The 24747-nt window shown below is 37.7% G+C and overlaps 1 protein-coding gene across 3 annotated transcripts in view; it reads left to right on the forward strand.

Annotated features, from left to right (window-relative positions):
- PRIM2 (DNA primase subunit 2) overlaps positions 1 to 24747 on the forward strand; it is a 329039-nt gene that overhangs the window by 280301 nt on the left and 23991 nt on the right. For all 3 annotated transcript variants that reach the window (XM_064597736.1, XM_064597737.1, XM_064597738.1), the window contains one exon: positions 1496 to 1578. In XM_064597736.1, the coding sequence (XP_064453806.1) occupies positions 1496 to 1578 (83 nt within the window). The remainder of the gene's footprint in view (positions 1 to 1495; positions 1579 to 24747) is intronic.

Here is a 24747-nt window from a genome sequence, read left to right on the forward strand (position 1 = left end):
GTGACCTTTAGTACCTTGGCAATCTTCATTTTCTTCTTGGCTTTGCCCTTTGTTGCCTTTTTCATATAGATACGGTCATTATTTCAAATGTAATTTGGATAATTCAATTAATCTCCTTTTTTGTGTTAACAATTCTGGGCTTAACCAAGAATTCCTTGTGCAGCCTCATTTCTTTCTTTTTGGGATCTTTTGAAATTTCATTATCAGGATGGTTTTTTTTTTTGAGCATCATGATAGCTAATACATGTTGACTGTTTACTGTGTGCCAGGAGCATATAAGAGCTTTATATTCCATTCTCACAAGAGTTCTGTGAGTGATTATTTCCCTCACTTGACAGAAAGTGAAGCTGAGTCAGCAACAAGACACAAAATTTGCCTGTGGTCTCCCACTTAGTAAGTGGTAAACTGAGATTCAAACACCAGCATTTTAGCTCCAAACTCTTAACCAGGTGTTACACAGCTTCTCAAAATGTTTCTTTATACTAAAAATTATTAGTTTTAATATGAATGAAGTATAAGCTATGAATTTTGTGAATTTTATTATTTGTAGGAGTCCATACTATTATCATCGATGTTTTTATTTATAGTTACGATTTTTGGTAAACACATTTGTTTGGCATCTAGGCTTTTTCTATTTTTGCTGCAACCAATTTCCCATTGATTTCATGAAAAATGCACAATTGTTTCAAATTAACTTATAGATCCATCATCTGTGTACCTAAAAAAAGTACTCTGGCTTCCTATATTAAATTTTAAAATAAGGTATTTGATTTACCATTGCAACATCTTATTAAAATATCTAAACTTTTCTAGATTTTGGCCTGGTAATACAGCTTTTACATTTCAATTCTGTGTTCTTATTTATGTAAATATTTTAGTAGTCCATCTTTATTATTGTGTTACAGAGATAACATGTGTCTATTATGTTAGTTTCCTATGAAACATTTTTCTGTTTGTCCGTCTCATTCCTAACTGTGATTCCTCTAAATTTATATGGATTTTACTCTACGGGAAATAGATATAAAATTTACATCTGAAAGTGATGTGAGATTTTTATATTTCTTAGAGTTTGTACATTTTGCTTTTTGTTTACATTATCTTCCTTCTCATAGGCTTTTAATGTAATTTTTAAAAATACGAATAAAATGTGAGATTGTATAAAGTTTTTAGATCAAGCACAGCTACTTTGTGATGATCTCTGCTTGTTAACAATTAGCATAATTAAAATTGTTTCCTCTTCCTAGTGAATGGGCAATTTGCCCAAGAATGCTATAATATTTTATATAACTCTTGAGCCTGTAGTACCCTGATAACCATACAACTAAGTCGACATTTAGATAAATAGAGGAAAGCAGTTCCACCCATGGGCAATTAACTTTTTATTAATAAGCTGTTAGACAATTAAGGGGAGCTTAGACAGTCTCTCGAGTGTGGTATTGTACCAAGTCCCAGGTAAATAACCTTGTTGGTGTGCTGGCTTGTTTTTTGTTGTCAGGGTGCCCATTCCGTCACAGCGATCCAGAGCTGCTGAAGCAGAAGTTGCAGTCCTACAAGATCTCTCCTGGAGGGATACAGCAGGTAGGTCAGATTCTGCTGGGTGTCCTCAGTAAGGAGGCGTCACACCGTTACTCTCAGTTTCACTGACTGTTGGTCAGGCCTCCACCACACACCCTCTCTCCTAGATGGAGGAAGCGAAAGCCTTGACTTGCCCGGCTTCCAGGCCTTGGAAATTCTACCTCTTCTGTCTGCTGGGCTGCATTCTTTTCTTGGTAATAAAGGAAGTGGGAAGCCTTTTTTCTCTTGGTTTGTTTTACTATCTCAATTAGGAACATTTAAAAAAAAATAAATTTTTAGAGGAATGCATTGAAGCTTGTTAATGACGCTGAAACTTAATGCCATTGTATTTTATTTTGGGAAATTGTTTTCTGTGCCGCATGTAGGTTAAAGCAGATATATATATAATATAGTGGCTAAATGTTCTGATAGGCATCACCTCTTGCTGTGTTAAATCTGCACTTCTGATGATAGCTCATTAGGTTGAATAATCTGCCAAAATACTTAGTCTTATAAATAATTGAGATTAAAAAAAAGAAATACCCAAATGCAAAACCAAATATTTAAGAGTAATTTAGTGAATATGCTTTAAAAAATATTATGGCATTGCTGTCTATAATGTGCTTTTGAGTTGACTTGGAATTTGAGGAGTTCAAGAGGAGCATCGGCTTCCTTAGCTTAAGAAGAACAATATATGTTTTAGAGCTGGAACATCCAAATCATTATGTATCCTTAATTATTTTTTCTTAAAGAAAATAAATACTCTAGAAACCCTACGTCTTTTACTGTGTCCAAAATTTAGATTGAATTTAGTTAATTCAGTTCAGATCTTAAGAGTTTTATGGTACTCTGGGTAAGGCAGTGCTCAAGGTGCTGTTTTAAGATGTAAAGAATCTTATAAATCCTGCTCCTACAGAACCAGAATCTGGAGGGAAACATATACCAAGTGTAATGAGAGAGGTACACGTAGAATGTCTTAGCTTTTCTGAAGAGGAGGAACTATAACCAGATGGGGAGGCCAAGGAACACTGTCTGGAAGAGATACTCTTTTGTTTTGTTTTGTTTTGTTTTTATTTTAATTCTAGTTAGTTAACATATGGTACAAAATTCGTTTCAGATATACAATATAGTGATTCAGTAATTCCATACATTACCCTATGCTCATCAGAACAGGTGCACTCCTTAATCCCCATCACCCCCCTCCCCTCTGGTAACCATCAATTTGTTCTCCAGAGTTAGGAGTCTGTTTTTTGGTTTGTCTCTCTTCTTTTCTTAGTTCTTTTGTTTCTTAAATTCCACATATGGTAAAATCATACAGTATTTGTTGTTCTCTGACTTGCTTTGCTTAGCATTATGCATTCTAGCTCCATCCATGTCCTTGTAAATGGCAAGATTTCATTCTTTCTTACGGCTGAATAGTATTCCATTGTGTATATATACCACATCTTTATCTATTCATCAGTCGATGGACACTTTGGCTGCTTCCATATTTTGGCTATTGTAAATAATGCTTCTGTGAACATGGCACATGTATGCTTTTGAATTTGTGTTTTGTATTCTTTGGGTAAATACCAGTAGTGTGATTGCTGGATCATAAGGTAGAACTATTTTTAACCTTTTTTTTTTTTTTTTTTTTAATTTAAATTTTAGGTAGTTAACATATAGTGCAGTATTGGTTTCTGGAGTAGAATTCAGTGATTCCTCACTTACATACAACACCCAGTGCTCATCATAACAGGTGCCCTCCTTAATACCCATCACCCAATAGCCCATCCCCCACCTTCCTCTCTCCATCAATCCTCAGTCTGTTTTCTAATATTAAATGAGTCTCTTATGGCTTGTTTCCCTCTCTCCTTTTTTTTTCTTTTCCCCCTTCCCATATGTTTATCTGTTTTCTTTCTTAAATTCTGCATATGAGTGAGATCATATGGTATTTGTCTTTCTCCGACTGACTTATTTCACTTAGCATTATACCCTCTAGTTCCATCCACATCATTGCAAATGGCAAGATTTCATTCTTTTTGATGGCTGACTAATGTTCCATTGGGTGTGTGTGTGTGTATGTGTGTGTGTGTGTGTGTGTACACACATACCACATCTTCTTTATCCATTCATCATTCGATGGACATTTGGGCTCTTTCCATAATTTGGTTATTGTTTATAATGCTGCTGTAAACATTGGGGTGCATGTATCCCTTCAAATCTGTAATTTTGTATTCTTTCTAAATACCTTGTAGTGCAATTGCTGGATCACAGGGTAGTTCTATTTTATAACATTTTGAGGAACCTCCATACTGTTTTCCAAAGTAGCTGCACCAGTTTGCATGCCATCTACAGGGCAAGAGGGTTCTCTTTTCTCCACATCCTTACCAACACATGTTGTTTCTTCTCTTGTTGATTTTAGCCATTCTGACAGATGTGAGGTGATATTATAGTTTTGATTTGCATTTCCCAGATGGCAAGTGATGATGTGAATGTCTTTCCATGCATCTCTTGGCCATCTGTGTATCTTCTTTGGAGAAATGTCTGTTCATGTCTTTTGCCCATTTTTAATTGGATTATTCATTTTTGGGGTATTGAGTTTTATAAGTTCTTTATATATTTTGGATACTAACCCTTTATCAGATATATTATTGCAAATATCTACTCCCATTCCATAGGTTGCCTTTTAATTTTGTTGCTTGTTTGCAGTGTTGTGGTCTGAAAAGATGCATGGTAAGACTTCAGTCATCTTTAATTTGTTGAGAGTGGTTTCATGGGCTAACATGTGATCTATTCTAGAGAAAGTTCAGTGTGCACTTGAAAAGAATATGTATCCTTCTGTTTTAGAATGGAATGTTCTGACTGTATCTGTTAAATCCGTCTCCCCTAGTGTGTCATTCAAAGTCATTGTTTCCTTGTTGGTTTTCTGTTTAGATGATCCGTTCATTACTATAAGTGGGTTGTTAAAGTCCTCTACTGTTACTGTGTAATTATCGATTAGTTCCTTTATGTTTGTCATTAACTGTTTAATATATTTGGGTGCTCCTGTGTTGAGTACATAAATATTTACAATTGTTATGTCTTCTTGTTGGATTTTCCCCTTTATTATGATATATAGTGACCTTTGTCTTTTGTTATAGTCTTTGTTTTGAAGTCTGTTTTGTCTGGGATAAGTATTGCTACTCCATGTTTCTTTCTTTCTTTTTTTTTTTTTTTTTTTTTAAAGATTTTACTTATTTATTCATGAGAGACAGAGAGAGAGGCAGAGGCAGAGGGAGAAGCAGGCTCCTGAGCAGGGAGCCTGATGTGGGATTCGATCCCAGGACCCCGGGATCATGACCTGAGCCGAAGGCAGATACTTAACCAACTGAGCCACCCAGGCGCCCATACTCCAGCTTTCTTTTGACATCCATTTGCATTAGATGTTTCTCTATCCCTTCATTTTTAATATGTGGGTGTCTTTAGGTCTAAAATGAGTTTCTTGTAGGCCACATATAGTGGGTCTTCTTTTTTTTTGTTTTTAACCCATTCTGTCACCCTGTGTCTTTTGATTGGAGTGTTTAGTCTATTTACATTCAAAGTAATTATTGATAGATATGTATTGTCATTTTATTATTTGTTTTGTGGTTGTTTCTGAAGATTTTCTCTGACCCTTTCATGATTTGCTTCTTTTCTTTACTGATGATGTATGGTTTCCATTAGGTTTGTGTATAGTCTCTTTTGCATGTAGCAGTCTATGTTAAGTTGATTGTTGTTTAAGTTTGAACCCATTCTTTATTCCTTTCTTTCCCACTTTTAGGTATATGCTGTTATATTTTATATTCTATTATTTTGTGAGTTCCTCAACTGATTTTTTACAGAAATACTCATTTTTTACTGCTTTTGTGTTTCCTACCTTTACACTGTCACTTCTGGTCTCTCTCTTCCACTCAGTGTGTTCCCTTTAATATTTTTTGCAGAGCTGGTTTAGTGGTCATGAACTACTTTAGTTTTTGTTTGTCTGGGAAACTCTTTCTCTCTCCTTCTATTCTGAGTGATAGTTTTGCTGGATAGAGTCTTTTTGGCTGCATATTTTCCCCATTCAGTACTTTGAATATACCATGACACTCCCTTCTGGCTTGGAATGGTTCTGCTAAAAATAATATGCTAGCCTTATGGATTTTCCCTTGGAAGTTACTGTCTTCTTTTGTCTTGCTGCTTTTGAAATTTTTTCTTTATCAGTAAAATTTGCTAATTTAGTTACAATATGTCTTGGTGTCAGTCTGATTTTGTTGATTTTGATGAGAGTTCTCTGTGCCTCCTGGATCTAGATATCTTTTTCCTTCCCCAGATTACAAAAGTTTTCAGCCAGTATCTCTTCAAATAAATTCTCTGCCCCCTTCTTTCTCTGTCCTTCTTCTTCTGGGATTCCTATATTATGAATGTTACTATGTTCGATGGAGTCACTGAGTTCCCTAAGTCTGTTCTCATTTTATATAATTCTTTTTTCTGTCTTTTGTTCAGCTTGATTACTTTCCATTATTCTGTCTTCTGTGTCATTAATTCATTCCTCTGCTTCTTCCCGCCTGCTGTTCATTCCATCAGGTGTGTTTCTTATTTCTTGTATTGTGTCCTTTTTCTCTGCTATGTTATTCCTTGTCTCTGTTAAGGGTCTCACTCATGTCTTCCACTCTTTTCTCTAGTCCAGTGAGTATCCCTAAGATCATTACTTTAACTTCTCTGGCAGGCATGTTACCTGTATCTCTTTTGCTTAGATCTTTGGCGATGGCCTTTTATGTGTTCTTTTATGTGGGATAAGTTTTTCTCTCTCCTCATTTTGTCTAAGTCTCTTTATCTCTTTCTTTGTGTTATGAAAGTCAGCCACATCTCCTATTTTTGTGGTTAATGGCCTTATGAAGAAGTGGTCCTATAGTGCCCTCTGTTCCCCAAGGCCTGGTGCTTCTGGGAGTGTTTCCAGTGTGTGCTATATGAGCTCTGCTATTTTGTCCTGGCTGCTTTATCCTTCAGGCCAGTTGTCTGCCTGTTGTGAGCAGTGTTTGGCCCCTGACCTGAGTCTTGGCATGTTTTACTAGGTGTGCTCTGGTCTGTTTGTGAAATGAGACCTATTGCTACCGCTGCCAGAACTGGGGCTCTACCAAACTCCTGAGTCAGGGGACATGGTATGAACAGGTATTTGGGCTGGCTTTCTGGGGGAGGGGGTCTGAGTTGTGGGACTGAGGCAAGGGGAGTGGGAAGGGCAATTCCACCAGAGTGTGGGGGGACGGTGCTTGGTATAAGGTTAGGTAGCAAATGTCAGTGTTGCACTGCTTCCCACAGGTGGCTCTGTGTGTATGCTGGGCCAGGGAGGGGAATGGCACCTGCCAGTTCCTTTGTTCCTAAAGGGGTCTCATGAACGCTATCTCTCTGGATGAGATGAGCAAATAATCTCTCCACTGTTTGCCCTAGGCACTCTTTAGATTGCTGTTTCCAGGCTGTATGTTCCCACACTATTTACCCTGCCTTTTCTCCAAGAGCAACCCCGATACCCTCCAAGCTCTCCCAGGGCCCAGCCTGCTGACCTTTAAAATTCCAGGCTTTAGGGCGCCTGGGTGGCTCAGTTGGTTAAGTGACTGCCTTCGGCTCAGGTCATGATCCTGGAGTCCCGGGATCGAGTCCTGCATCGGGCTCCCTGCTTGGCGGGGAGCCTGCTTCTCCCTCTGACCCTCCCCCCCTCTCATGCTCTCTCTCTCTATCTCATTCTCTCTCTTAAATAAATAAAAAAAATCTTAAAAAAAAAAACAACAAAAAAACAACTCCAGGCTTTAAGCCCTGCTGGATGCAAGAACTGAAGAAATTCAGCCCCTCTCACTTTCAAAGCCAATTGCTATAGGGATTCCTTTTCCCGTGAGCTCGCCTGTGTGTTAGTCTGTCTCTTCCTCTTCTCCACGACCACGGCTCCCTCCCTCCCTACACAGTGGCGACTCCTTTCCCAACTCCTTTCCCAAATCGTGTCTCTGCACTTCCTACCTTCTTCGATGTGACCTCTTCTCTGTGCCTTTTGTTGTAGAGTTTGTTCTGCCAATCTTCAGGTCAATTTCTGAGGTATTTAGGATGATTTGATAGTTATCTTATTGTATTCATGATATGAGGTGGGCCTACTGTCCTCCTATTCTTCTGCCACCTTCCAGCCTCCAGAAGATAAACTCTTTGAATTATGCCTGGTGGGGGGGGGGTTGGAGAGTGGGAATTAGGAAAAGAGAATGCAAAAATAAAAGGCAGTCAATGTATAGATTATTAGGATTTCAAGCTTAAGATAATGGAGGCCCCAGTACATAAGCTTTAATAGACAACTTAAAAGAAGTTGGTTTGAGAGATTAGGTTTAGAGGTGGGATTTTTTTATTTTCTTTTTCTTTTTTTAATTTAAATTCAATTTAGTTAACATATATAGTATGTTAAGAGTTTCAGGGGGTAGGGGCGCCTGGGTGGCTCAGTTGTTAAGCATCTGCCTTCGGCTCGGGTCATAATCCCAGGGTCCTGGGATTGAGCCCCGCATCAGGTTCCCTGCTCGGCAGGAAGCCTGCTTCTCCCTCTCCCACTCCCCCTGCTTGTGTTCCCTCTCTTGCTGTGTCTCTCTCTGTCAAATAAATAAATAAAAAATCTTAAAAAAAAAAGTTTCAGGGGGTAGAATTTAGGGGTGGGGTATTTAAATGGCAGACAGTATGGATTTGTACTACATTACAGAAGTCAGAACTGGAAATCTGTTTTACTTCCAAGTTAGAAATGTGGAACTGTGGGGTTGGAAGGAACATTAGAAAGCTATTCTCTTTTATGGAGCCACATATGATATGACATGCCCATGGATGCACAGCTAATAGGTCAGTGGTAGAACCAGAATTGAAGTCAGACCTTCTCACTCTGCTTTTTTTTTTCCTTCTCGCTCTAATCCCCAGTTTACTTAAGGGTGATTATCATTGAGTTTTTTTGTGGGAGAAAGGGAGAACAAAATAATGGAGGGAGGAGGTAGGGAGTCAAAAGCCATGTCTTAAAGAATTTTTTTTTTTAAGTTTTTATTTATTTATTTATCCCCAAGAATTTTTTTTTTTTAATTTATTCATTTGAGACAGAGAGATAGAGAGAGAGAGAGAGTAGGAGCAGTGGGGAGAGGCAGAGGGAGAGGGAGAAGCAGACTCCCCACTGAGCAGGGAGCCTGATGTGGGGCTCAATCCCAGGACCTGGAGATCATGACCTGAGCCGAAGGCAGACGCTTAACGACTGAGCCACCCAAGCACCCCAAAAGCCATGTCTTAAAATGGAGTCTTGGCTAACGCTTCCCTTTTGTCAGCAGTGAGAAGTGAAATCAGAAAAGACTGAACAAAAAAGGGAGAGAAGGGGAATACAGTAGGGAAATGAAGTATCACACAGGTCACAGAGAATTTTGAGAAGAGGGCCCATATGTGTCCTTCATAGCAGAGAGACTGTGTAAGAGGAGAACTGAGAAAAGGTGACTGGGGGTGTTGAGTGGGTTACCCAACTTTGATTTGGTGAAAGGTGTCAATGTAGTGGTGGAAACCAAAAGCCAGATCACATTCACTTAAAATATGAGAGAATAAAAGACAGTGGATTGGATTTGCAGACAGTGAGTATAAGTGGCCTTTATAAAAAATGTGCTAGTGAAAGGGATGACAGAGCATCTGTCAGAGCATTAGTTTAAGCATCTTGGGATGGTTTAGGCTAGAGGAGACCTGAGCCTGTTTGTAGCAAGGGAAGAAAAGAGAGGATAATCTTGATAAAATATTTTTTAAAAGATAATTCTTTTGAACCAACTTTTCTTTCCTTTACATGATGACTATACTGTATATGCCCTTGCTCTTAAACTATTTACACAAGATTATAATTATTTAACTGTTCATCGTTCCCACTAACTTGTAAGTTTGCTGAAAGGAGGATTGGATTTTTTTTTTAACTTTCTCTCTCATAGTAATTCAGTGAGTTTGCACTTGGTAGGTGCTGAAAAAATATTGGAAAAGTAAGTGGGCATATTTTTGCATGAGGTGGGTGCTAGAGTGTGCTTGGGGTACAGAAAGAGGCAAATAGGAACTCAGTGACACAGGTGAAAACCTTACTGAAGAAAGGAGTCTATATACTTGCACAAAAGGATGATGACTGAAAAAGGCATATCTTTCAGCCAACGTGGGAATATAGAGAAGAACTTAGATGTAGAGCAAAGGGAAGTTGGTGGAGTGTATTGAGTGGCCTTACTCTTCCTTGTGAAGGAAGAGGTCTGGTCAATAGCTTATGGTAGAGGTTAAGAATGGCATTTTGGATATCAGAAAGGTTAGGAACTATTGATAACAAATTTGATAGGGAATCTAGAAAAAGAATTAGAGGCTAATTTTCAGCCATTAGAAAGAATCACTTTTTTAAAAATACAGGCAATTACCATGTCTATTGAGAATATTAATGTTTTTATTTAATAGTAATGACTGTGTGTTAGAAGGTAGAAGGGGGACTGTAAAGTATCCCCCAAACTGAGAACCACTTTGAGACCGAAAAACAAAGGCAACGCCATGTAGTTTACAGAGTTTTATTCAAGGTAACTTACAGGATTGAACAGGCAGTGATCTGGACAGCTGCACATCTGTTTTCCTCAAAGTCCAGACCTTAGTCTATGATTTTATAGAGCAAGGGAACATGCTGGAGGGCACTAGTGAGGTCAAAGTGTCTGCATACACTTCATTTGATAGCTAACATTTAACAGACCTTGTGCGTCAGGAAGGGGGAGAACCTGTGTTATTTCTAATAGTTATCTAAACAGATTTAGGGAAGACCAGAATAAGCCTTCCTGTATTCTGGTCATGGCATACATTAACCTCCAAGGGGCCTGGAACATGTAGCGCCAAGGGAGGTCATCATGTGGACATGGACAAGGTGGTGGGCCAAAGATGGAGTCAGTATGGTCAGTGCTTCTACACTGTGTTTGCGTGTGCTTTGCTTTTGACTTCATTGCATTCCTCCATTTACTCTCAGCCTGTAAGTAGATCCCTTACTCAGTTGAAGCTGATTAGTAATTTCCACAAAAGCCTTTGGACCTGCATTGTAACCTTTTATCTGAGATGAACACAGATGTATAGCGCATGTGGGCAAGCTGTAAATAATATTTGGCTTTCATCTGATGTCTTTTTTGAGTGGATCTCAGTAGAGTGAAGCAGCTGGGGGACTGTGTTCTAAAGGGCAGAAAGTTGATGAATGAAAAATCCATGTAAAACATTTTGATGAATGCTTAGTTGCAGGTTGGCATGAGTGCATGTTAAATCTTAAAAACTCCAAGTGCACTTTAAAATATTGAAAGTCAAGAAAAACATCATTAAAATGCATGTAAGGTAAAAATGTAGCTACTTTTATTTCAGGGAAAAACTACTTGAGAAAGATACCTCAACTATAAAAAAAATACTTAGATGCTAATAATCAGATTTTGGGGGGGGGGGGCAGGGAGGGGCAAGAGGGAGAGGGAGAGAGAAAATCCCAAGCAGGCTTCATGCCCCACATGGAGCCCAATGCTGGACTCGATCTCACGACCCTGAGATCATGTCCTGAGCCGAAATCAAGAGTCAGATGCTTAACCAACTGAGCCACCCAGATGCCCCTGATAATCAGAATCTTGATCAGAAAAGAGATCATTGTGACTTAAATGACATCACCTACTTTTTTTCAAAAGCACATTCAGAGGATCACATTTTTTCGTTTTTAAATGAGCTTGGTATCCTGCTTAAGAAAAGAGCGATTGAACAACAGAATAAAGCCAAAGAGAATGGACAGCCCAGCATTTATCCCTCAACTCTCCCCAAAAAGACATTAACATGGATGTCAGTTCACCAATAAGACATCAAAATTCTTAATGTTTATACCCCAAAAACATGGCTTAAAAATACATGATGTAAAAACAGAGAACTGAAAGCAAAACTAGACAAATCCATAATTATATTGAAGAGTTCACTTCTCTTTCAGTAATTAATAGAATAAGTAGAAAACCAGTAAGGGTATAGAAGACTTGAACAACACCGTCAGCCATCTTAATCTAATTGACATTTCTAGAACATACCACTCCAACCAGGTGAATATACATTTTTTTTCATGTGTCCATGAAACATTAACCCAGATTCATCATATTCTGGGTCTTAAAAAATGTATTACAAATCTAAATGAATTGCAGTCATACAAGATATGTTTTCTGACACTAACCATGATAGTAAGGCAAGAAAAAGAAAGAAAAGGTAGAAAGGAGGAAAGAAAACCTTTCTCTATTTTCAGATAATGTGAATATCTATGAAAAAATGTCAAAGAACCTACCAAAATGCTATTATAACCAAGAGTTTGCAGGATAATAAGCCAATGTATAAAAATTAGTATTTCTTCCAGTGAACAATTGAAAATTAAAGGTTTTTGGAAGTACCATATGCAGTGGTACCAAAAAGAAACACTTTTGGGGCGCCTGGGTGGCTCAGTCATTAAGCATCTGCCTTCGGCTCGGGTCATGATCCCAGGGTCCTGGGATCAAGCCCTGCATCGGGCTCCCTACTCGTCAGGAAGCCTGCTTCTCCCTCTCCCTCTCCCCCTACTTGTGTTCCCTCTCTCACTCTGTCTCTCTCTGTGTCAAATGAATAAATAAAATCTTAAAAAAAAAACAACACCACTTTTTAAAAGTGTATTTATCTAACAAAATATGTGCAAGATCTCTGTGTTCAAACACTTTATATGCTGAAACACTAATGAAAGTAATCAAAGAATAAAGTTGTAGATGCACACTTACCTGATTTTAAGACTTACTTTAAAACTACTGTAATTAAGACACTGTGTTATTAGAGAAATGATAAACATAGAGATCAACTGGACAAAACTAAAAGTCCAGAAATAGACCCACATATTTAAAAATGGGCAACCAATTGTTAAAGGTATCAGGGCAATTCAATAGGGAAAGTATTGATAGTCTTTTCAACAAGTTGTAGCACAACTAAATGTCCATATAAAGAAAAAAAAAGAACCTAGACTCATACCTCATATCTTATATAAAAATTAAATTGAAGTGGATTATAGGCCTAAATGTAAACTTTGCAGCAGATTCAGTGTCTGATGAGGCCCTACTTCCTGGTTCATAGATGGTTGTTTTCTCATGGTATCCTTACACAGCAGAAAAGGGAAGGACCTCTCTGGGGTATCTTTTAGTAGGGCAGTAATCACCTAGTAAAGACCCTATATCCTAATACCATCAAATTGGGTGTTAGATTTAAAACATGTATTAGGGCATAATTATAGCACATTCAGTCTATAACAATGTGCAAATATTTTCTCATTTTTTAGCTTGTCTGATTAACACTTTTTTGATAATGTTGATCAAACATTGATGGACAAGAGTTTTTGATTTTGATGAAATCCACTGTTTTCTTTTGTTACATGTAGTTTTGATGTGATGTCTGAAAGTCCATTGCCAAATTCAGTGTTACGAACATTCACACCTGTATTTTCTTGTTACAAGTCCATACCTGTAGATCATTAATCCATTTGAGTTAGTTTTTGTATATGGTATGGTATTAAGGGTCCAGTTTCATTATTTTCCATGTGGATAGCCAGTTGTCCCAGCACCATTTATTGAAAAGACTATTTGCCCATTGGAATGGTCTTACACCCTTGTCAAAACTCAGTTGGACATGGATTGGGTTTATATGGATTTATTTCTGGACTCTAAATTCTGTAGCATTGGTTTATATGTCTGTCTCTTTGCCAGTACCACATGTTTTTGATTACTGTAGCTTTGTAGTAAGTTTTGAGATTAGAAAGTTTGACTTCTCCAACTTTGTTGTTCTTAATATTGTTTTGACTATTTAGAGTTCCTTGCAATTCCACATGAATTTGCAGATTGTCTTTTCCATTTCTGCAAAAAAGGCCTTTGGAACTTTCATAGGGATTGCATCCAATCTGTAGATTGCTTTGGGTAGTATTGATATATTAACAATATTGTCTTCTAATCCATGAACGGGGATTTCTTTCCATTTATTTAGGTCTTTAATTCCTTTCAGCAATGTTTTGTAGTTTTCAGCATACATGTCTTTCACCTCCTGAGCAAAATTTATTCCTACATATTTCATTCTTTTGAATGCTCTTGTAGAAATTTCCATTTTCTGATTGTTCATTGCTAGTACTAGAAACACAACTGATTTGTGTTGTTGTATCCTACAGCTTTGATGAATTCATTTATTAGTTCTAATAGTTTTTTTAAATGGATTCTTTAAGGATTTTTCTGCATATAAGACCATGCCAGCTGTGAATAGGTACAGTTTTACCTTTTTGTTTCCATCTAAATGCCTTTTATTTCTTGCCTAATTGCTCTGAGTAGAATTCCAGTACCATGTTGAATGGCAGCAGTGAAAGAAGGCATCGTTATCTTTTCTTGATCTTGGAGGAAGGCTTTCAGTATCTCACCATGGTTGAGGTTAGCTGTAGGTTTTTCATAAATGCTCTTTATTATGTGAAGGAAGTTTTCTTCTATTCCTAGTTTATATGTAGGTCTGGGTGTGTTTAGTCATGAAAAGGTGTTGGATGTTGTCAGATGCGGTTTTTGTCCTTCATTCTGTTAATGTGATGTATTACATTGATTGGTATTCATATGTTGAACCACCCTGGCATTACTGGGATAAATCCGACTTGGTCATGATTTATAATACTTTTTAACGTACTGCTGGATTTGGTTTGCTAGTATTTTGTTGAAATTTTTTGCATTTACATTCCTTAGGGATACTATCTGCAGTTTTCTTGTGTTGTCTTTGTTTGGCTTTGCTGTCAGGGTAATGCTGACCTCAGAGAATGAGTTAAAAAACGTTGACTCCTCTTCTATTTTTGGGAGAGTTTGAAAGGGATTGGTGTTAATTCTCCTCTAAATGTTTAGTAGAACTGACCAGTGAAGCCCTCTGGTCCTGGGCTTTTCTTTGGTGGGAGGTTTTTTAAATACTAATTCAATCTCCTTGTCTGTCATAGGTTTCTTCAGATTTTCTATGCGTTCTTGGGTGAGTTTTAGCAACTTATGTATTTCTAAGAATTTGTTCATTTCATCTAGGTTATCTGATTGGTTCTTAGTATTCCTTTATAATCCTTTTCATTTTAGGGAAGTCAGTAGTAATGTCCCTACTTTCATTTCTCATATTAGTAATTTGAGTTTTTGATTTTTTTCTTATTTAATCTAGCTAAAACTTTACCAATTTTATTGATCCTTCCAAAGAACCAACTTTTTAAAAAAATTTTCTCTTTTGCATTTCTGTTCTCTATTTTGTTTATCTTCACTCTGATCTTTATTTCCTTCCTTCTGTTAGTTTTGGGTTTAGTCCACTCTTTTTTTCTAGTTACTAAAGGTATAAAATTAGGTTATTGATTGAGATCTTTCTTCATTTTTAAGTGTGTACATAGGCATGTACTTATTGACATTTTATTGATTGTTTCCTGGTATTTTTTTGTAGTTCTTTTTTATTCCTTTTCTTACTGTTTTGTGTGTGTGTGTGTGTGTGTGTGTGTGATTTGATGAATTTCTTTACAGTTTTGTTTGGACTTTTTCTTTTTGTTTTTCACGTATCATAAGTTTTTGCTTGTGGTTACCGTGAGGTAACACTCTTTGTTATATATCAATCTATTCTAAATTGATGGTCACTTAAGTTCAAATACATTCTAAAATCACTACATTTTTCCTACCCCCCACAATGTTTTATGTATATAGATATGTATAAAGATATTTTACATCTTTTTATTTTGTGTATTTGTTAACTAATCATTGAAGATATAGTTGATTTTACTACTTTTGTCTTTTATTCTTCAAACTACCTTTATATATGGCTTTAGTTCCTGCGGTAATGCTGGTGGTCAGGGCTGGACCCTGGTGTGCCTGGCTGTGAGGTCTGACTACAACTATTTCACGTGTGCTTGGGGGCGATACTGAACATTCTCTCCCCTTAGCAGAAGCCATTTTTTTAGGGGTGTCACTTCCAGTCAAGGCTACCTACTTGGTGCTTTCAGGTAGTACCCACTTTGGGGGACACACCAAGTGCTTTTTTTCTTTTTTAAGATTTTATTTATTTATTTGAGAGAGCACAAGAGCAGGGTGAGGGGCAGAGGGAGAAGCAGACTCCCTGCTGAGCAGGGAACCCAGTGCGGGGCTCGATCCTGAGACTCCAGGATCATGACCTGAGCCGAAGGCAGACGCTTAACCAACTGAGCCACCCAGGTGTCCCAGGTGCTTTATGATAGTACCTTATTCTGTTTTCTTCACAGCAACATCATTAGATAAACATTCATTCTTATTTGTTTTTTCTATGCAGCATAAACTCCATGAGAGCAATAATATGTCCATCTTGTTTATCTCTCCATTACTTGTAACAGTGGCTGGTAAAATAGTATAGAAGACATTTTCAGGTTTTTGGGTTTTTTTTTTAAGATTTTATTCATTTGACAGAGAGAGAGAGAGAGTGAGAGCAGGAACACAAGCAGGGGGAATGGGAGAGGGAGAAGCAGGCTTCCCGCCGAGGAGGGAACCCGATGCGGGGTTCGATCCCAGGACCCTGGGATCATGACCTGAGCCGAAGGCAGATGCTTAACAACTGAGCCACCAGGCGCCCCGACGTCTTCAGGTTTTAAAGCTTTATATTTCATTTAGGTTTTTGAGCTATTGTTAAAAAAAAAAATTCAACTGAGTAAATTTTTAAGTTCTTAATGACTTTATTCAGTAATTCACAAACTAGTCAACATACAATCTAAGAAGTAGAAATGAATTTCTTGGTGCTGTACAAATGAAAGACTTATAATCTGAAGGGAGTGGAACAAGGAAGTTTATAACAGACCAAAAAAAGTGGATTTGTTATTGCAAGGTCACTTTCCTTTAGAGAATGGCAGGAGTCTGCCAGGCAGATCAAGTGTCGTTTAGGTGATTCCTGATTGACTGGCTTAAGATTCCATTTCTGGGAGAGCTGAAAACTGTAATTAAGTAAAATTTCAATTTGGTTAGATGGGGCTTAGCAAAAGTGACTTCGTTATGGTCCTGTTGTCTTGTTAATAATAACTCACTCTTTTGATCAGACTCTCAGCCTGAGAGATGTGGTCAAAATTGAAGGTACTACCACTGCTCTCAGCTACCGCTCTGGAGTTCTCAGGGGTTTTTTTGCAGAATCTCTGTGTGTTATTCACCAGTCATGTTGTCTTTTTGTTGAATCTCTTTATGGAACTTCCTGGTCATGATATTGGGTTCATATTCTTTATGTTGGTCATTCTCCTCATTCCTTTTCTGACATTCTACTCTAAAGGGGATCATTTGCTTTCTGGTTAGTGGCTGTGAACATGCATTTAAACTTAAAGCTTTTGAGAGAACAGTGTATACCAGGGAGAATACTAGGATTATTAAGAACAACATACTTCCCAGTGTTTGGGGTTCATATCAGAGCCATGGTCCCCAAGACCCAAAGCAGTCAGAATCAACTAAATGAAAGAAAACCCACACTGAAGGAGTTACTTGTTAAGCCATCTGTTTAGTGATCTAATGTAGTAGAGTATCAACTTCCCCAGAAGTGTCAATCCCAGTAAAGCAATTGGTGTTGGCTGTAGCACATACACCTCCTTTCAGTGATAAAAGATAATCAAGAGCTATCCTATTACCAAGAACAACTTACATCAAAAACTAATGATGTAATTATGGTGATTAACATAACATAGTAAAAAAAAGGGGGGGGGTAAAAAAAAAAAGAACAACTTTGGCCAGAGAGTCTGGGTATTTTTGCTAGGCAGCTATCACTTTTGCAACAGATTCTGTAATATTTTTAAGTTAAAAAGAGGTTCCTGATTATAACCTTATTTGATCTTACACAGAGCCAGAGAATTCAGGAAAAGGATGGTCAGAGGGAAGGAGGAATGCAAAGAAACATCCTTGATCTGATGTCTTAGGTAGAAGCAGTCTACTTCAATGTTGGCTAGTTCTTTACCTAGTCAATTTGATTTTGAGGTCTAGCATTTTCACAGGACCAGATGTCATGTGGGACCTTTTTCAGCTGTGAGATACGCAGCCAAGACTCAATACCTTGTAGAAGAACCTTGGTTGGTAAGGTACTTTCCTGGAATCTCACGTTTGCAAAAGCATCAGAGTAAAACAATAACTGTAGATGACAAAAGCCTATCGTAAAAGACCTGATGAGTGTTTATTTTAATGTAATTAGGAAATTTGGTTATTTCTGTGATATACACATTTTAAGAAAATGGATGGAGTTATGACTGATAACATTATACCAGGACATATCAGATTTCTAGGAATTTCATACAATTTCTAGAATACATAAGAATAACTTGCATCGGGCGCCTGGGTGGCTAAGTCGTTAAGCGTCTGCCTTCGGCTCAGGTCATGATCCCAGGGTCCTGGGATCGAGTCCCGCATCGGGCTCCCTGCTTGGCAGGAAGCCTGCTTCTCCCTCTCCCACTCCCCCTGCTTGTGTTCCTGCTCTCGCTATCTCTCTGTTAAATAAATCAATAAAATCTTAAAAAAAAAAAAAAAAAAAAAGAATAACTTGCATCCATAGAAATATGACCTGATATTTTTAACATCACTTATTTGATAATGCTTTCCACATATTTGAACATATCTAACCAAATTAGTTTAACATTTTACCAGGTGAGAAACAAATAAACCCTTTGATATTTTTCAGGGGCCTTTTGGTAAATCTCAAAGTTTCTTGGAGGTAAAAAAGACTCTAGAGTTTGATTTTGGGAAGTCATCAGACCTTCAAAAGGTTTGGGCATTTGACTAACTATGATCACAGATCATTATGAAATAATACTTAATTATCTATTTAACCAAAATAACAATAGAAGATGTTAAAGGCATATACAGAAGGTTACATAGTTGTGAACAAAACTTAGCTCTTTTTTTTTTTTTTTTTTAATATTTATTTATTTTAGAGAGAAAGGGAGTGTGTGAGCGATGGGGAGGGCCAGGGGAAAGTGAGAGAAAGAATCCTTCAAGCAGACTCTCCCTGAGCAGGGAGCCCGTCGCAGGGCTCAATCCCAGGACCCTGAGATCATGACTTCAGTCAAAACCAAGAGCTAGCAGCTCATCCGACTGAGCCTCCCAGGAGCCCCTAAAACTTAGCTCCTTTAATATTGAGAATATTGGGTTTTCTTTCTTTCTTTCTTTCTTTCTTTCTTTCTTTCTTTCTTTCTTTCTTTCTTTCTTTCTTTCTTTCTTTCTTCTTTCTTTTTTTTTTTTAAAGATTTTATTTATTTCAGAGAGAGAGTGCACGAGCAGGGGTGGGTGGGGGGTAGACAGGCCAAGGGAGAGGGAGAAGCAGACTCCCCACTGAGCAGGGAGCCCGACGTGGGGGTCAATCTCAGGACCCTGAGATCATGACCTGAGCTGAAGGCAGATGCTTAACCAACTGAGCCACCCAGGAGCCCCGAGAATATTGGGTTTTCTTAAGTAATCAGAGACCTAATAAAGACAACATGAAGCACAGTAAATTGTTTTGTTAAGACACGGAATCTTTTCTATCCATTCAGATTACCTAAAAGGTAAAGAAACTCAGTCTTTTTAATTTTTTTTATTTTTTTTGAATCCTAATATTCATTTATTTGCTTTATATCATCACTTAAATGTGTGACTTGCATTATGAGTGTTTTATCACAAAATTAGTTTTTTGTTTTTTTAATTTTATAATGTTATGTTAATCACCATACATTACATCATTAGTTTTTGATGTAGTGTTCCATGATTCATTGTTTGCGTGTAACACCCAGTGCTCCATTCAGTCTTTTATCAAAAGATAAAGAAAACTTTGTCCTTTTACTTGAGAGAAAACCATATTCTAAGTGTGCACCAATGTACTTTTGATATTAAAACTCATTTTAGGAATTAAATCCATTCTAATTATAGCTGCCAGCTTGACCACGCATAAAATTTCCTTCCTCCAAATTATTTTACACAAACTTTCTATTACCTTTTTTAATCTTAATTCAGATTTTGTCATATATTTATAGTTATTTTGGAACAGCCATTTTACCTTCCTTGCCTATTTGTCATACACAGTTGTTTCCTTTCACCCTTATTAATTCTGAGTAGTTTTAATTACATATATTGGTAGAATTCTTAACCCTTAGAATTCTTAATTCTTAGTGAAAACTAAGAAATAAGCAATTGTAGACTCTCTTTTTACACTAGGATTCTGTGGATTGGGAAACTTAATAAGTCTTAAAATTTCTAGAAGTACGTTCTTTCTCATAGAGAATGTTTGGATATGGCATAAAACATATTTACTAATAGATCTAAATACCTTAAGTTTCTCTTACTAAGAATCCAAAAGTAGATAAACTTGTGTTCAGTAATTAATGTTTCATTATTTTATCTTATTTAGAAATGATAAAGATATTCAATAACTATCATTTAACTTAACTTAGCCAAGCTCTAAATTTTCAAGTAACCAAAAGGATTTAGGGAAACTATTCAAGGAGATATACCATTAAACATAATCATTGCCGAAAAGTTTATATGTAAGCTCTTATCCCACTTACCTCTCTCTAAATCATTTGTTTTTTTAATATATTTAGATTACTCTTGAAAATTTCACAAGACATTAATCAAAGTTAGACTTCATGCTAAATTATTTTTCTGGCTGACAAATTTTTGTAACATATCATAGGAACTTATTTGACTAATAAACCAGGAAGAAAAAAAGTCATATGCCTTAGTCGATGCTGATAACTCTAAAGACATACCCATTTTAATTAGAGTAACAAACTAGCTTTTATTTTTTGAAGATGATCCCAGATGAACTTGAAAAATATTCGGTTGTATTTCTGAGTCTAGACATTTTTAATATGATGAGCACTTATTTTTTTTAAACCATTTGAATAGAGCTATTTTACAAATTAATTTTGGCAGTACCATCCAGAGGTAGAAAAATATGACATAACTACAACATTTATATATAAACACACATGAACACATAGATAGATGCAAACAAATACCGTATTGCTATTGTTCTAATATTTTAGCCATGAGCCAGGTATGATAATACAAAACTCACTACTTTATAAAAGAGCAATTGGATCCAAATTGTATTTGTGGCAGATGGTGTAAGTTAAGGTTACTGCTCAGATGCCCTTAAAGCTTTTTTACTAGTATTTGTGGAGAAGACTTTTAAGATTTTCATAGGCCTAGTTTTCTAATAGTGCCCCCCCCCACCCCTTCTTTATCTTCTGATAAGAATTCTTCCCTGAGGGGGGCGCCTGGGTGGCTCAGTTGGTTAAGCGACTGCCTTCGGCTCAGGTCATGATCCTGGAGTCCCGGGATCGAGTCCCGCATCGGGCTCCCTGCTCGGCGGGGAGTCTGCTTCTCCCTCTGACCCTCCTCCCTCTCATGCTGTCTCTCATTCTCTCTCTCTCAAATAAATAAATAAAATCTTAAAAAAAAAAAAAAAGAATTCTTCCCTGAAGTTTGCATTTTGAAGAGATGGCCTACAGAAGAGTTACTGGAGAAGACCTGGTAGAATATTTGCATTTCAAGGACACAGGGAAAGAATCAACTTCCCTCCAAGAAGGGCTTTTTGTTTCCTGAATTCAGAATTTTACAATACCTACCAGCTTTCTAAGATGAATAGGGCAGGTTGTGGTATTGATAAAAAGGGTAGGTAGGCTTTGAATTGCTTCTAGAACTGCATTTTCTGTTCTTGTAAAGACCCATTTTATAAGACAAGAACAGTTCTTAAGTTCTTCAGTGAATTGGGTAGCAACCTAACTGATTTCAGACGCCTTACCTACCATGCAACTACAATCTTCAATTTGTTTGTTTATATCAGGGAGAAGATCTTAAATGAAGATGGAAATCAAAAGATTTTTATATTCTAGATTTAGAGCTTTGTCTTTGGAATGTTTGTCTTTCCCTCTGGGTATGTTTAGCTTAGGTGACAAGACCTAAGGAGAAAGTTCCTGTCAGGCTCTGAGTATTTGCTTTCAGTTTGGCCAATTTCTGTCAGTAGAGCTACTTTAAAAAAATCTTTTCAAAATTTTGTTGGGTTGTAGCTGGGACAACAGTATTGTTGTCTGGCAGTATTGAACAACTCTATGAATGCATGACATATCGCCAAAGAGGGTACAAAGGATACGACCCTTCCAAGATCCAGAGCCATTCCCAAAGATAGTCAAAAGAAAGACTCCGACAGTTCCTCTCAGAGCCTGGAAAAGGTAGGGCCCAAACTGCAAATGGAGTGCAAACATCATTTCTGTCTCACCATATTTTGGGGGCCCCTAATGTGACTTGCTAACAAGTCCTCAGGACACAAAATGAGACGTAAAAGAAGGCAGTAGTTGTCTGTGAGAGAGAAAGGATCCATAACCACTGGGCCCAGATTTGGAAAGGAAGGGACAATGTTAAATTTTACCTTCTTCTCGCAACTGGGCACTACAGATAGAGATCCAGGAGAGCTGACTTTGGTTAAGGTTTTTTTTTTTTTTTAAGATTTTATTTATTTATTTGTCAGAAAGAGAGAGCACAAGCCGGGGGAGCGGCAGGCAGAGGGAGAGGGAGAAGCAGGCCCCTGCTGAGCAGGGAGCCCGATATGGAACTCAATCCCAGGACTCTGGGATCACGACCTGAGCCGGCGGCAGACGCTTAACCGACTAAGCCACTAAGACGTCCTGGTTAAGATTTTTTTTTACCCTTCACTGGCTTTTCCAGTCCCAGGATCCCATCTGTAGGTTCCAGAGTGAGTGAGGTTTAGAGGGTAGGTCCAGTATTTATCAGAATTTGGCATGGTTTTCCACTAATTTTAATTTTAGTTTCTCCTTGGTCATTTAAGGGATAACTGGTAGCAGTTTACCAGAGAATCTCTTGGAGTCCTGTCAACTCTGAGAGGGGCCTATATGGGGGCCCTCCTTTGAGAGTAAATATGGGGGCATCTGTAAAGCCACTAACTTGGTAGACTTTTCATTACGGTCATGTTAACAGTCTTTTCAGAATGGAAAAGCAGTTCAGATAGAGGATTAGTAGATTCTGAATACTCAGGTAAAGTAGGATCAGGGTGGGTAGTAGTAGTCACTTCAGTCTTAGTTTTTTAAGTGCTTCTTAGGGTCTTTAATTTTTTATTAGACTTTTGCATTGAATTGTTCAGAGAAGCTATTTTGGAATCTGGAAGCCTTTTGAAGCCTTCTGCATACCAAATAAAATAGGTATCCTCTTTGTTTGATTTGGGAACCTTTACTTTCAAGTGCACTTCTTAAAGGGGCAATATGGTCTACTCAAATGTTCCTCATAAAGGTGTTTTAATTCTAGGTTGTCTGGGTTAGATTTTTCCATTTTTATAGATATGTACAGCTTCTGGGAACACAGTTTTTAGATATAAAATAAGCAGTTGTGCCAGATGGTAGTATTCTCAATTTTTTGAAATATGAGGATCCCCTTTCTTTAGGTAAGCCTTAGGTTTCTTGGAGCCAAGTTAATACCTGAGAAGGGTCTGCTGCTGGGTTGGAGATTTTTGCTGTTTTACAATGTGCCTTGTTGCATGCAAATTTTTTTGAGGTTGGCAGGTCACCTAGTGTCCATCTTACCCATTCCATGACCAGTTTATCCTAGCATGGAAGTCTTAGAGTTAGGTGGTGAGGACTAATAGATTTTGGGTGCTTAATCTGTACTCACCAATTTTGTGGCTTTGGCTTCTGTGACTTCCATTAACAACAGATCTGTTAATCATTTTACCTCACGTGCACATTAATAGAAACCAATAATAAAGAAATGGAACTGTGGACATCAGCAGTAACCAAAGAGATAGTACCATGGGTTGGCCAAGAAAAGGCCTTAGATGTGCACCACTAGCAGTTTCCAAAGTGGATCTACAGACTGAACCATCATACCCCAGCAAATGGGGACTTTGGACTGAAGCAAGGGCTAGGGACTCAGGCTTTAGATGTAACCATCTGCCAGCTCAAGCTGACCTGCTAAGCCCTTGACTGGGACTGCGGACTGACCAAGGGCTAAGGACTGGCTCTCTATTAGAGCCTCCTTTCAGTCCAGATTAACCCATTAATCCTGGACTGGAAGGCCAATTAAATCAGGAGCTCAAAGCAAAGAGAGTGGAGCTCAGAACCAAGAGGAACTTAATCACATCCTTCAGAAACAGTGAGAAAGGGAACTCAAAGGCTTCATAGGTATCAACACTTGTGTTTCTTTTCCCAAAGCCATCAGAAGTCTCTGGGTCTCACTGCTGCCATTAACCTGTTGAACAAATATCAACTGAGTACATTTTGAAGATCTTCCTGGCTTTATTCAGTGATGGATGAATTGGGCAGCATCCAATCTAGCAGATAGGAGCTCCAAGGAACTGTACATGGAGCTATTATAGGTTTTTGGTTTGTGGTTACCATGAGGTTCATATATAATAACCAATGTATTGAGCAATTGATTTTAAGTTGATAGTTGCCTAAGTTCAAACACATTTTAAAAACACTACATTCCCTCCCCCCCATTATGTTGTACTTTTTTGAAGTCTTTTTTTTTTTTTTTAAAGATTTTATTTATTTATTTGACAGAGAGAGAGATAGCGAGAGCAGGAACACAAGCAGGGGGAGTGGGAGAGGGAGAAGCAGGCTTCCTGCCGAGCAGAGAGCCTGATGTGGGACTCGATCCCAGGACCCTGGGATCATGACCTGAGCTGAAGGCAGATGCTTAACGACTGAGCCACCCAGGCACCCTTTTGAAGTCTTATCTTACAACTTTCTGTGTTTTCCTTAAGTAATTGTTATAGTTGATTTTTCTATTTTTGTTTTTTAACTTTCATACTAGCCTTATAAAGTGGTACTCAACTACCTTTACTGTGTTTGCTTTTACCAGTGAGATTTTTTCATAAGTTTCTTCTAGTTAGGGACTTTTTTGCTTAAAGAAGTCCCTTTAACATTTCTTGTAAGGCTGGTTTCATAGTGATGAACTCCTTTAACTTTTGTCTGGGAAATTATCTTTCTATTTTAATTTTGAAACATAACCTTGCCAAGTAGCATATTCTTCCTTATAGGTTTTTTCCTTTTAGCACTTTGAATATATCATGCCACTTTCTTCTGGGCTGCATCGTTTCTGCTGAAAAATCAGTAGATAGTCTTATGGGGGTTTTCTGATCTATAACTAGTTGCTTTTTCTCTTGCTGTTTTCAGTATTCTCTTTATCTTTAATTTTTGATATT

The sequence above is a fragment of the Mirounga angustirostris genome, unplaced genomic scaffold (assembly GCF_029215605.1).
Source record: "Mirounga angustirostris isolate CCGP_5_RB_7025 unplaced genomic scaffold, mMirAng1.0.hap1 SCAF_8, whole genome shotgun sequence".
Classification (NCBI taxonomy): domain Eukaryota; kingdom Metazoa; phylum Chordata; class Mammalia; order Carnivora; family Phocidae; genus Mirounga; species Mirounga angustirostris.